Consider the following 11704-nt stretch of genomic DNA (forward strand, 5'->3'; position numbering starts at 1 on the left):
ATACTAAGACAGTCTGGAATGTCAGGTCTATAAATCACTTGGGGGTGGGGCACATAAAGCTGTTTTCTCATACTGGTCTGCCTGCTTGACCTCTTGTCCCTTTCTCCAGACACACTCTTCCCTTCTGGGAGACTGGCCCAAGGAGGGGCCTGGGTCTATATAGGGAGCCACTGTGGGAAGGACTAGCCAGAGAAGCTTCAGGCAGAGGTGAGGAGGAGGTTCTGGGGGGTTTGAATGGGCAGAGGGAACTGGGGTGGTCTGAGGCTCAAAGAGGGCCAGTGCTGAGCTCTGGTCAGCGACTACACTGCCTGGTCCTCACTGTCCACACACCAAGGTATGGGAAGTTGGGCATACCAGTACCACCTGGGCCCAACAGAGAGCCCCTTGTAACTAGGTGCAGAGGTGGGGCAGTGGGTCCAGCTGGGCCATCCCTCCCCTCCTGGCTTTTGCCTGGCTTCATCCCTGCTCATGTGTCCCAGGCAGGACTATGGCTTCTACAGCAGCAGAGGTGGAGAAGGGGTCTCCGATTGTGGTAGGGCTGCTGGTCGTGGGCAACATCATTATTCTGGTGAGACATCCCCCAGTGCTGGGAGCTGTGTGGGCAGGTGGGGAGGAGGGCAGTTTTGAGCCTGGGGGTGGAGGGCAAGGTTCCGGGACTCCCCAGCAAGCCAGTGCTGCAGGTTCACTAATCAGAGCAGCCTGGATTCAAATCTCAGCTCTGCCTCTCCCTAGCTGAGTGACCTTGAGCAAGTAACTTTATTTCTCTGTGCATGTTTCCCCGTCTATAGATTGTGACTTCATTGTGGAGATATTTGTGTGGATTAACCCATGCAGGACCTTGAGCTCAGAAAAAAACAATTAACAAATGCTAGCTATGGACATTAACATGATTATGGACATAAAGTGCCTGCTTGGCACACAGAAGGCCCATGATAACGAATAATAACAATGTCTTTTACTTAATACTTAATTTTAAAAAATATGTAATACCTGTACATGGCTCTGGGGCTAGACAGCTTGGGTTTAAATCCCAGCTCTGCCACTTTCTATTGTGGACCTGGAGTCACTTCTCTGAGTCTCAATTTTCTCATCTGTAAGATGGAAACATGCCCTGGCCAGGTAGCTCAGTTGGTTAGAGCATTGTCCCAATATACACATACAAGAGGCAACCAATGAATATATGGGTAGAGTGGTGAAGCAGTGTTTCTCTCTCTCGCTATCTTTTCCTCTTTCTCTCTAAAATCAATCAATAAAAAAAAGTTTTTTAAAGATGGGGATAAAATATTAATGCTGAGCGGATAAAATGATTTATTGAATTAATGTGCTTAGATCAGTTTTCACATGTGGTTACTCTTTGTATTAGCCATAACAATAATATACATTAAAGCTGGCAATGATAATGATTAGTATACAGAACCAGTTACGAGGCCCAGTGCTTGGTACACAGAAAGTACTCTAGGTGTATTAGTTTTATTGTTCTCAAAAGAATTCACCAATAAGTTTCCTCTCTTTTGTTCCACATCCCTCATCCCACAGGTACCCAGATGTTTAGGTTTTCCAACATGCTACAAATGCAAGCAATAGGAGCATATGTACCTATTTTTCTTCCTTTCTTGCCTAAAATGTAACTCATTCCATATCCCTTTTCTTTTTTTTAAAGTATATTTTACTGATTATATTGTTACAGTTGTCCCAATTTCTTTTCCTTTTGCTCCCCTTTGCCCAGTACCCCCCTTCCCTCCAGCAATCCCACCCCCATTAGTTCATGTCCATGGGTTGTGCATATAAGTTCTTTGACTTCACCCTTTCCTATATTATTCTTAACTTCCCCCTATTTTGTACCAACCAATTATGCTTCTTAATCCCTGCACCATTTCCCCATTTCTCCCCATTCCCCCTCCCTGCTGATAACCCTCCAGATGATCCCCATATCTATGATTCTGTTCCTATTCTGGTTTCCTTATTTGGATTTTGTTTATATTTTTTAGATTCAATTGTTGATAGTTGTAAGTTTGTTTTCATTTTAATGTTCGTAGTTTTGATCTTATTTTTCTTAAATAAATCCCTTTAACATTTCATATAATAATGGCTTTAGCTTTACCTTGTCTGGGAAGCACTTTATCTTTCCTTCCATTCTAAATTATAGCTTTGCTGGATAGACTAATCTTGGTTGTATCACACTGAATACTTCTTGCCAGTCCCTTCTTGCTTGTAAAGTTTCTTTTGAGAAATCAGCTGACAGTTTTATAGGCACCCCTTTGTAGGTAACTCTCTTCTTTTCTCTTGCTGCTTTTAAGATTCTCTATCTTTAACCTTTGCCATTTTAATTATGATGTGCCTTGGTGTGGTCCTCTTTGGGTCTAGTTTGATTGAGACTGTGCTTCCTGGACTTGTGTGCCTATTTCCTTCGCCAAATTTAGGAAGTTTTCCTTCATTATTTTTTCACATAAGCTTTCAATTTCTTGCTCTTCCTCTTCTCCTGCTGGCACCCCTATGATTTGGATGTTGACATGTTTAAAGTTGTCCCAGAGGTTCCTAAGCCTCTTCTCATTTTTTTCAATTCCTGTTTCCTAATTCTGTACTGTAATTTATTTGAACCCTGGTATCCTTCCCTTCACCATTGGTTTTATGTGGATTTTCCTTTGTTTCATTTAGCATAGCTTTCACTTCTTCCCTTATGTGTTTGTCATACTTAAGGATATCTGTCAAGCTGTGAGCATCCTTATCACCAGTGTTTTGAACTCTACATTTGTTAGGTTGGCTACTCCTCATCTGTTAGGTTGGCTATCTCCTCATCACTTAGTTCTCCCACTGGAACCTTGATCAGTTCCCTCTTTTGAGCCATACTTCTGTCACCTGATCTTGACAAACTCCTGTGTTTGTTTGCCTCTGTGTCTTAGGTAGAGCTGTCGCACCTGTCTGGATAAGTATTTCTTCTTTATATCTTTGTTTGCTGGACTTCCATGCAGCTCTATTTTCTGGAACTTCTGGTTGTCACTAGTTTTGAGATAGTTTTATTCTTTCTTAGTTGTGGAGGGTGACGCAGTGTGTCTATCTAGGCCTCCATCTTGGCCAGAAGTTCTCCCATATCCCTTTTTATGCCTCCCATTTTCTTCTGCCCACACAGTCTGTAGGCCACTCCACAGGAGTCCTCAAAAGAGACTCCCTGCCCTTTTTCACAACTGCATAGCACTCCATTGTGTGGCATCCTGGTTTCCCTACCTACAGGGCTACAGGGCTACAGGACATCACCTTGCGGGTTTGTGATTTTCCTGCATGGGCCAGTGTTTGTGTAGGGTTGATTTCACCAAGTGGAGTCACTGGACAAAAGGTTGATATATTTGTAATTCTTCTGATAATGGCCAGATTCCCATCTTTAGGGAATAACACTAGTAAGAGAGGATAGGTTGACCAAGAATCTCCTCTGTGCCAGTCATGTCCTCTAGGCTTTGTATGTGGCATCTCCTTCTATTTTTGAAGCAACTGGCAGTGGTGGGGGGAAGAGGGTTCTGACTGGGCCCTCTGCTCCTGACCTCTGTCTAGCCTCATCCCTGCTCATGAAAGGCAATGACTTTGCCACTCATTATTTTTGAACAAAATTTTTAAATGTTCATTCAAGTATATGTTTATTGATTTTAGAGGAAGAGGAAGGAAGAGAAAGAGAGAGAAACATCAATGTGAGAGAGAAACATCAATTGGTTGCCTCTCATCCACAGGCTAGGTATGGGCCATGACCAGGAATCAAACCCAGAACCTTTTGGTGTACAAGACGAAGCTCTAACCAACTGAGCCATCCGGCCAGGACTCTTTGCCACTCTTATTACATCCCCACTTTACTGAGCAGTCAGAGAAGGCTCAGAATTAGGAAGGAACTTGCCCATGGAGACTCATGCAGCTGGGGCTGCTGCCCCTGAGTAGGTCTTTCTAACTTGCTGCTCTATCTAGCTGTCAGGTCTGGCTCTGTTTGCTGAGACAGTATGGGTGACAGCTGACCAGTACCGTGTATACCCACTGATGGGTGTCTCAGGCAAGGATGATGTCTTCGCTGGTGCCTGGATTGCCATCTTCTGCGGCTTCTCCTTTTTTGTCGTGGCCAGCTTTGGAGTGGGTGCAGTGCTCTGTCGTCAGCGGTCCATGATCCTCATGGTGAGGCCCCAGGATAAGGGGATGGGGATAGGTAGGCACAATGATCATTCTTGTAGTCATAACAGCAACCACCACTGTAGCCACTAGTGTGTGTTCAGCATGGCACCACACCCAGGCCTCATGGAAATTTTATTTCACTTTCCAATAACCTAATAACCTAGATTCAGCTGTCTGTCTCCATCACTTCAGAAAGAAAACTGGGACACAGGGGAGGAAGGGAAGAAAGCTCTCTGTAGAGGAGGTCAGCTGTTGGTAGCAAGACTGGGATTTGAACCTCAGCTAGTTGGTCTCCAGAATCTGATCTCATGAGTGCTATCAATAAAGACAATAATAATAGCAGATCAGATACCACTTAATGAGTGCTCACTACTTTCTAAATGCTTTACATGGATTAGTTCATTTATTCCTCACAACCCGCCATGAGATACCATCATCATCATCATCAACATCATCGTGAACCTACTTGACAGTTGAAATCGAGGCTCAGAGAAATGAAGTCACTTATCCAGGGTCACACAGTGAGTGAGTGACAGAGCCAGGAGGATTCAAACCTGAGAAGTTCAGCACTTGAGCATATGCTCTCAGTCTCTGCCAACATTATTGAAATAAAATATCCACACTTCCCAAGGACCTCCCACGTGTCTAACACTAGGCTAAGCAGTTTAGAAAATGAGCTCCCTCAATTCTCCCAGAAGCCCTCTGAAGTTACTGCTTCACTACCCAATTTACTAGATGAGGAAACTAAGATTCAAAGAGGGCAAAGACCAGGTGGTAGGGAGGGCAGGAATTCCAATCCTGGCCCAATGATACAGAGCCAACACTGTGCTTTCTCTGTAGTTGATGGACTTTTAAATTCCCAGGAGCACTTACTTATTCAACCAACAAATGCTTATTAAGCAAGAACACACACCAAACGCTATGCTAGGCACCAGGGCTATCTAGTGAGCAAAACAAAACCATTGCCATTGCAGGGGATGCTCTGAGGGGAGAAGACAGTGACCAGGGAAGGGTGAGCTGGAACTGGGGAAGGCAGTGGGGAGTCCTTGCAGCCAGAGTAAGCAAAGGCCTGGGGCAGATGAGGAGTGAGCTTGCAAGTGAATCTTCAGGAAGAACATTCCAGGTGGAGGGAACAGCAAGAACAAGTGCTGTGAAGCCAGAGGAGAACAGTGTGGCTGGAACCAGCTGGGGGTGAGGGAGAGAGAGAAGAGGTGAGGGAAGATAGGGGTGGAGGAGAGAACACTGGGCAGCAGGCATGGAGGATGAGGGAAGAAAAGGAAGGTGGGCCTATCAGGGGGGCCTTATGGGCCTTGGCAAGGACTTTGGCTTTACTGTAAGATGGAGCCATGACAAGGACCTTTTTTCCTTCCTTTCCTGTTTTCCTTCCTTTCCTGTTTTCCTTCTTTTTTATTTCTTTCCTGCATTTAATTCTCTGGCATAACAATTTAACCAAAGCCTTAAAAGTTCACCCAACTAGTAAAAAAAGTTTGTGTCTATTAGTTTGTCATTAACTAAGATATAGAAGTTTTAAAAAAAATATTATGGGAAATTTCAAACAGACTAGAGTAGAGAGAATAGCCTGATGAACCTGTGTACCTATCACCTGGTTTCAACATATCAATCACAGACTGGCCAGTTCTGTGTTCTGTGCTCCACTCTCTGCCTGCCCACACTTTTCTTTCCTGGGGTATTTTGAAGCACATTCCAGATACCAAGTCATTTACCTATAAATACTTGAATGCACATTTCTCTGAGTGATAAGGATATTGTTTTAAAGTAGTTGGGCATGTTATGCCACATCATCTCATCTCATCTCATCTCATCTCATCTCTCGGCAGTGGAGGCGGCAAATCTATACCCCATGTCATGTTTGTTTGTTTGTTTTTTAAGATTTTTATTTATTTACTTTTAGAGTAGAAGGGAAGGAGAAAGAGAGAGAGAGAAACATCAATTGGTTGCCTTGCCCCCAACTGGGGACCTGGCCCACAATACAGGCTTGTGTCCTGACCGGGAACTGAACCAGTGACCTTTCCATTCACAGGCCAGGACTCAATCCACTGAGCCTCACCAGCCAGGGCACGCCCCATACCATGTTGCTCTAAGAGTGAGGGGAAGGGTTGAGGATAGGAAAGTTATTTTTATTAAACACAGGTGAAATAATTTTTTTTTTCACAATCACCATGCCTCTGGCACACCTGCAAAATTCACCCTAGTTCCTTCATATCTATATTCCAATACCCAGTCTGTGTTCAAATGTCTGTAGTTGTCTCAAGAATATCTTTTTTTTTTTTTCTTTCTAAAGTAGACATTCATTTTACCGCATCCAAGTGTATTAACTTCAGGAAATATTTTACATATATTTTCATTTCATTTTCACCTGACATTCTGTTATGGAAAATTTCAAACATACAGAAAATGTGAAAGACTTGAACAGCAAACACTTGTAACCCCATTACATAGATACTATCATTCACATTGTTCTATACATTTTTTAAAAATTGTATTTCTATCCATCAATCCATCCTTTGAGGGGGTATGATTTGACAGACTTTGCCCTGACTGGGTTGTTTGTGTGTCCCTCCCTCTATCTTTCCCCAGTACCTGGTGCTCATGCTCATCGTCTACATCTTCGAGTGTGCCTCCTGCATCACGTCCTACACCCACCGAGACTATGTGAGCCAGGCAGAGGCCAGGGGAAGGGCGTGACTTTCTGGGGTAGTGGGTTAGGGTCCTCGGCTGAGGGTGGAGGTTGACTTCTCTTCCCACCCATCCCCACTGGACCCTATTCTTCCCGGCCCTCCATAGATGGTATCCAACCCATCCCTGATCACCAAGCAGATGCTGACATTCTACAGTACAGACACAGATCAAGGCCAAGAACTGACTCGCCTCTGGGACCGCATCATGATTGAGGTGAGCAGGGATGGGCAAGGATGAGCAGGGAGGTCTGGAGGACCTGGGGCTCTGACCACAGAGGTAGATAGGGCTCCCACTCTGCCCACACTGGTATATGATATCTACTCATGTGGCTCTTATGAGAGAAGCTCTTGTCGTTGTGAATTTCCAGATGAGTAAACAAGCCCCCAAAAGGGAAAGTACTTGCCCAGGGTAAGTGGCTGGCTGGGATCCAAACCTGGCAGCCTAGATCCAGAATTCCTGCTCTTAATCATGATGCATATAGTATTAACAGCAACAGCAAACATTTAATGAGCAGTAATTTCTGTTTAGCATTTTACAAAGAACTTTGAAAGCTTATTTAATCTTCACAACTACCTCATAAGGGAGATCAGCTTTTCAGCAATAAGAAAATGAGGTGAACATGGAGAGGCTTGCATGAGATCCCACAGCTGGTAGTTCACAGAAGCAGAAGAATTCAAACCCAAGATGCAGTTTCCAGAAACCACATTCTTAGCTAAATCCAACAGGACATGGCAGCACAGAGGAGAATATTGAGGATTCAGGGGAAATTGAAGTTCCTATTTGGCTCAAGTCATACAGCTAGCCAGGATTGGCACCCATGTTTGAAAGAGTTTATGTTTTCATCTTTCAAGGGCCACAAATTAAACATCCATAGGGGCTAGAAATCTTCCTTTTGGTGTTATTCAGCTCAGGTTTTGTAAACAGTGAATTCAAAAGAATTTTAAAATAAATCACGAGTGTGGGTTTGATCCAAGTCCCCCATCAGCCCCTTGGTGCTGTAACAAATACCTTCTGGTTCCTGCTCACACACTCAGACCCTGCCCTCTGCTTTGAGGCCCAGCACGTGCGGAAGTGGGCCCAGGAGGGGCGCAGGACAACTTTGCCCCTTCTCAGAGCAAGTGGATGTCTGCTCTGAGCTGTAGCCTGACCCCTGCCTTTCTCTCCAGCAAGAGTGCTGTGGCACCTCTGGTCCCATGGACTGGGTGAACTTCACATCAGCCTTCCGGGCTGCCATCCCAGAGGCGGTGTTTCCCTGGCCCCCACTGTGCTGTCGGCGGACTGGCAACTTCATCCCCCTCAATGCAGAGGGCTGCCGCCTGGGCCACATGGACTACCTATTCACCAAGGTATGTCTCCGGCCTTCTGCTGCACCTGCCTGTGGTCTCCCTGGCACTTTCTGGTTCTTCTTTCCCTCCCCCACCAACTGTCTGTTATTTCCTCCTACTTTCTCTGGCTTTCGTTATCTCTCCCTTCTCTCAACTCTCCCTCCATCTGTCTCTCCCTCCCTCTGAAAGTCAGTGGGATGTACACAGGGTCTGTCTGATTTAGATCCGGCACCTGCAATTCTTCTCAGGTTGTTTGGGAATATGAGCAACAATAATAATAGCAACAGCACAACACTAATAGCAACCCACATTTATCAAGCTTTTACTTTGTAACAGCCATCCTTCTAAGTTCTTTAGGTTTTTATCTTATTTTTATTTTTTTAGCCCTCACCTGAGGATATATTTATTGATTTTCGAGAGATAGGAAGTGGGGGGAAGAGGGGAGAGAGAGAGAGAGAGAGAAACAGAAACATTGGTTGCCTCCATTACTCTCCCCACCTGAGGATCGAATCCACAACCCTTTGGTGTTCAGGATGATGCTCTAACCAGCTGAGTCACCTGACCAGGGCTAATCTTTTATATTATTTCTCACCATAGCCTAATGAGGTACAGATGATAATTACGCCATTTACAGATGATGAAACTGAGAGGTCACTTGCTAGTGAGGGATGGAGCCGGGGTTTGATTTCAGATAGTTAGGCCCCAACTGGATGCTTTAACTATTGCAAGGGGGAGTGCAGAGACAGAGAAAGAAACCAGAGGAGGTTTCTGATCCCAGTGGCCCTCTGGCTGCTCTTGGCTTCCTGGGGCCTGTCAGTGGTGTGTCTTGGATCAGGTGTGCAAACCATCGCCACCCTCAGAATCAGACAGCCATGTTTCCAGTCCTGACTCTGTGTGGAGTGCTTACATGCACCCTCATGGAATCTTCACAACTGCTTTTGGAGGGCAGCGATGTTAAGATCACCACTTCACAGATTGGAAAACTGAGGGTCAGAGGATCAGAGTCATATGTAGGCCCTATAACCAGCAAATGGTAGACCTAGCTCCCCACTCGGTCCTGCCTAAATCCAGGTCGTACACCCTGAAACTTTGTTCGTGGCTGCTTCTAAGTTGGAGTAGGAGTCTACATGAAGATGTGGGGCTCTGGACCCACTCGGCCTCATCTCTCAAGGAGGAGAAGTCAGAAGTGAACTGACCCTAAAGGCATTATTTCAAACCCTTGGAACTTGTGGGCAGCATGGAAAGCGGCTCTAAACAAAATCACCCTCAGGCTGTCATCACCATTAAGGCAGCACCTACTTATACAGGCCCTGCGTTCAAGGTCACATCCCTGCTCCCTGAAAACACCCCAGGAGGTAGACACTGCCGTGATCCCCATTGCACAGGTGAAAAAAGCAAGACTCAAGGAAGAAAGTGACTTTCTCAAGGGAATATAGCAAGTCTTGCTTTTAGCAATCAGCCTTCCTGGGAATTTTCTCAAACTCTCATTTTCTCTGTGCCCAGGGCTGTTTTGAACACATTGGCCATGCCATCGACAGCTACACGTGGGGCATCTCGTGGTTTGGGTTTGCCATCCTGATGTGGACGGTGAGAGAGGGGAGCCTATTGTTGGGTGGGATGTGGGTGTAGGGCTGGAGTGCCCCTAACCCGACTGCCGTCTCCGCCTCCAGCTCCCTGTGATGCTGATAGCCATGTATTTCTACACTGCACTGTGAGGAATGAGAAGGGATGGCTTTGTGAACACCTTGGGCTCCTCCTCCTCCTGCTTCTGCTTATTCTGGCTGAGGCTTGGCTGGCCGCCTCATCTCCCTCCTTTCCACCTCCGTTATCCCTTCCTCCTTCTACTCCCAATATATTTGACTAGGTTTCTGAACTCTCCTAGGAATTGGGGATGCCCTGAAACCCCCGGACATATATGCATGGACTCTTAGCCCTTAGCCTCATTTCATTTGGTTGGTTCTTGGCCCATCTATCTGTCAGCTTAAAGTCTTGTCCTTAGATCTCACCACCCCATTCACATGGTGGATGTCGCCATTATTACTGAGTGGTTTGTGATGATCTATATAAGCTCTGGTAGACTGGGATTGCTATAAGGGGAGGGGCAATTTCTGCCATGCTCATTTATTGTCCCCAGCATTGTCCAACACTGGACTGAACATAGATGTTCAATAAATACTGTTTGAATGAGTTCATTTGTTTTCTTTCGGGACAAAGGTGAATGGACAAGAACTCTTCCAGTGGAAATGGGAGAAACCCAATTGGCACTGGCTGAAATATAAGATGAAATATATTGGCTCATGCAACTTAGGCTGAATCCAAGGATTCACACTAGGTTTCCAGGAAACCTGCTTTGTGCTAAGACAGGATTTCTCTGCAACACGAGGTGTACATCATGATAGCTAAGCAACACAGCGGCAAAAAAGACCTCTGTCCCAATAGCTTTAACCTAAGTCAAGGATTAAATCTCACTGTCTCAGTTCAGGTTCTAGGCTCGCCCTTTGGCTAGGAAAGGGAAAGCCCCTGGACTAATGATCCTGCTAAAAGAGCTCTTAGTATCTGCTGAAGATGCCTCCAGGGGTGGTGTTGGGAAGGAGATTGTTTATCAAAGGAAAATCAGATGGGCCAGTACAGGTGATACATGTCCTCCTATTAGGGACTAAAGCTTCCAGCAAGTTCTCTAAGGCGTGCATGACAACAACAACTTCTAGAATCTTGTCATTGTTCTTTTGTCCTCTCTGAAGCAAGCCCACCTTCTCTCCATTTTACAGCAATTGGGCCCTACCAGGAGAGCCTGGCTTCCTTCCCCATCAAATGAAGTTTCTCAAGGTCCTCATTACTCCACTGGTCTGCTGATGGTCTGCAAATGCTAAATTCAGATATCAGCTTTAAAAATCTGTAATGATCAAAAAAGTGTGTTGGGGCGAAAAGTTGGAAACAACCTAATATCCATCAGCAGGGGATGGGTTGGTTGTACAACTCATGCTATATCCTTGAACTGGAATTCTCTGCAGCTGTTAAAAAAATGATAGATCAATGTGAGCTGATAAAAAAAGATGTCATAACGGTATAGATAGTCAGAAAGCATATATAAGGATTTCATTACAGTAACCTAAATGAACATCAGTAGGGGATTTGTTAAATTAGCTATGCTATATCTTTACTTTGGAACACTACACAGTAGTAAAAAATAATATTTTAACAAAGAAATATCTCCAAGAAATGGAAAGTAGAAAAACTTGCAAACCACATCGTCGTCGGCAGCCGTCCGTCTCGAGAGACGATGGTGTAGCTTCTTAAAGAGTCTATCTGCACCGCCGAGAATGGCTGTGCAGTCCGACTCGGGAGTGACATGGTATCTGTCTCCTCCCGTGTTGAATCGACATCTTGTGATGACGCTGAAGCTACAGAGCCTGGGCAGGGTAATATGGAGGGTCTGCTGTTGCCCATGCAGCAGACCCCCCCTCTCTTCGCAGCTGAAGGGTCCAAGGGAAAGACGGAGTCAATACAGCTTGGCTTCAGGTGCGCCGCAGGAGTTG

The 11704-nt window shown here is 45.3% G+C and overlaps 1 protein-coding gene across 3 annotated transcripts; it reads left to right on the forward strand.

Annotated features, from left to right (window-relative positions):
* The first annotated feature begins 87 nt into the window (after positions 1-87).
* Positions 88-11404, forward strand: UPK1A (uroplakin 1A). 3 transcript variants are annotated; one of them, XM_090259533.1, is made up of 8 exons: positions 88-207; positions 480-568; positions 3946-4146; positions 6742-6816; positions 6949-7056; positions 8010-8189; positions 9672-9755; positions 10937-11402. In XM_090259533.1, the coding sequence occupies exons 2-8, from the start codon at positions 488-490 to the stop codon at positions 11036-11038; spliced, it is 831 nt and encodes a 276-aa protein (XP_090115659.1). In that variant the 5' UTR covers positions 88-207; positions 480-487; the 3' UTR covers positions 11039-11402. The 3 variants fall into 3 exon arrangements, with proteins under 3 accessions (XP_090115659.1, XP_090115660.1, XP_090115661.1); XM_090259534.1 differs by lacking the exon at positions 10937-11402 and adding an exon at positions 9839-10356; XM_090259535.1 differs by lacking the exon at positions 3946-4146 and having other exon boundaries at positions 10937-11404.
* Positions 11405-11704: the final 300 nt, after the last annotated feature.

The sequence above is a fragment of the Furipterus horrens genome, unplaced genomic scaffold (genome assembly GCF_987537825.1).
Source record: "Furipterus horrens unplaced genomic scaffold, mFurHor1.1.pri manual_scaffold_13, whole genome shotgun sequence".
Taxonomy (NCBI): Eukaryota; Metazoa; Chordata; class Mammalia; order Chiroptera; family Furipteridae; genus Furipterus; species Furipterus horrens.

Excerpts from the sequence above, each read along its gene's own strand:
- UPK1A (XM_090259533.1), top strand. The coding sequence starts at position 488 with ATGGCTTCTACAGCAGCAGAGGTGGAGAAGGGGTCTCCGATTGTGGTA. Across the intron at positions 4,147-6,741 it reads AGCGGTCCATGATCCTCATG|TACCTGGTGCTCATGCTCAT; the intron begins GTGAGGCCCCAG and ends ATCTTTCCCCAG. Across the intron at positions 9,756-10,936 it reads TTGCCATCCTGATGTGGACG|CAATTGGGCCCTACCAGGAG; the intron begins GTGAGAGAGGGG and ends TCCATTTTACAG.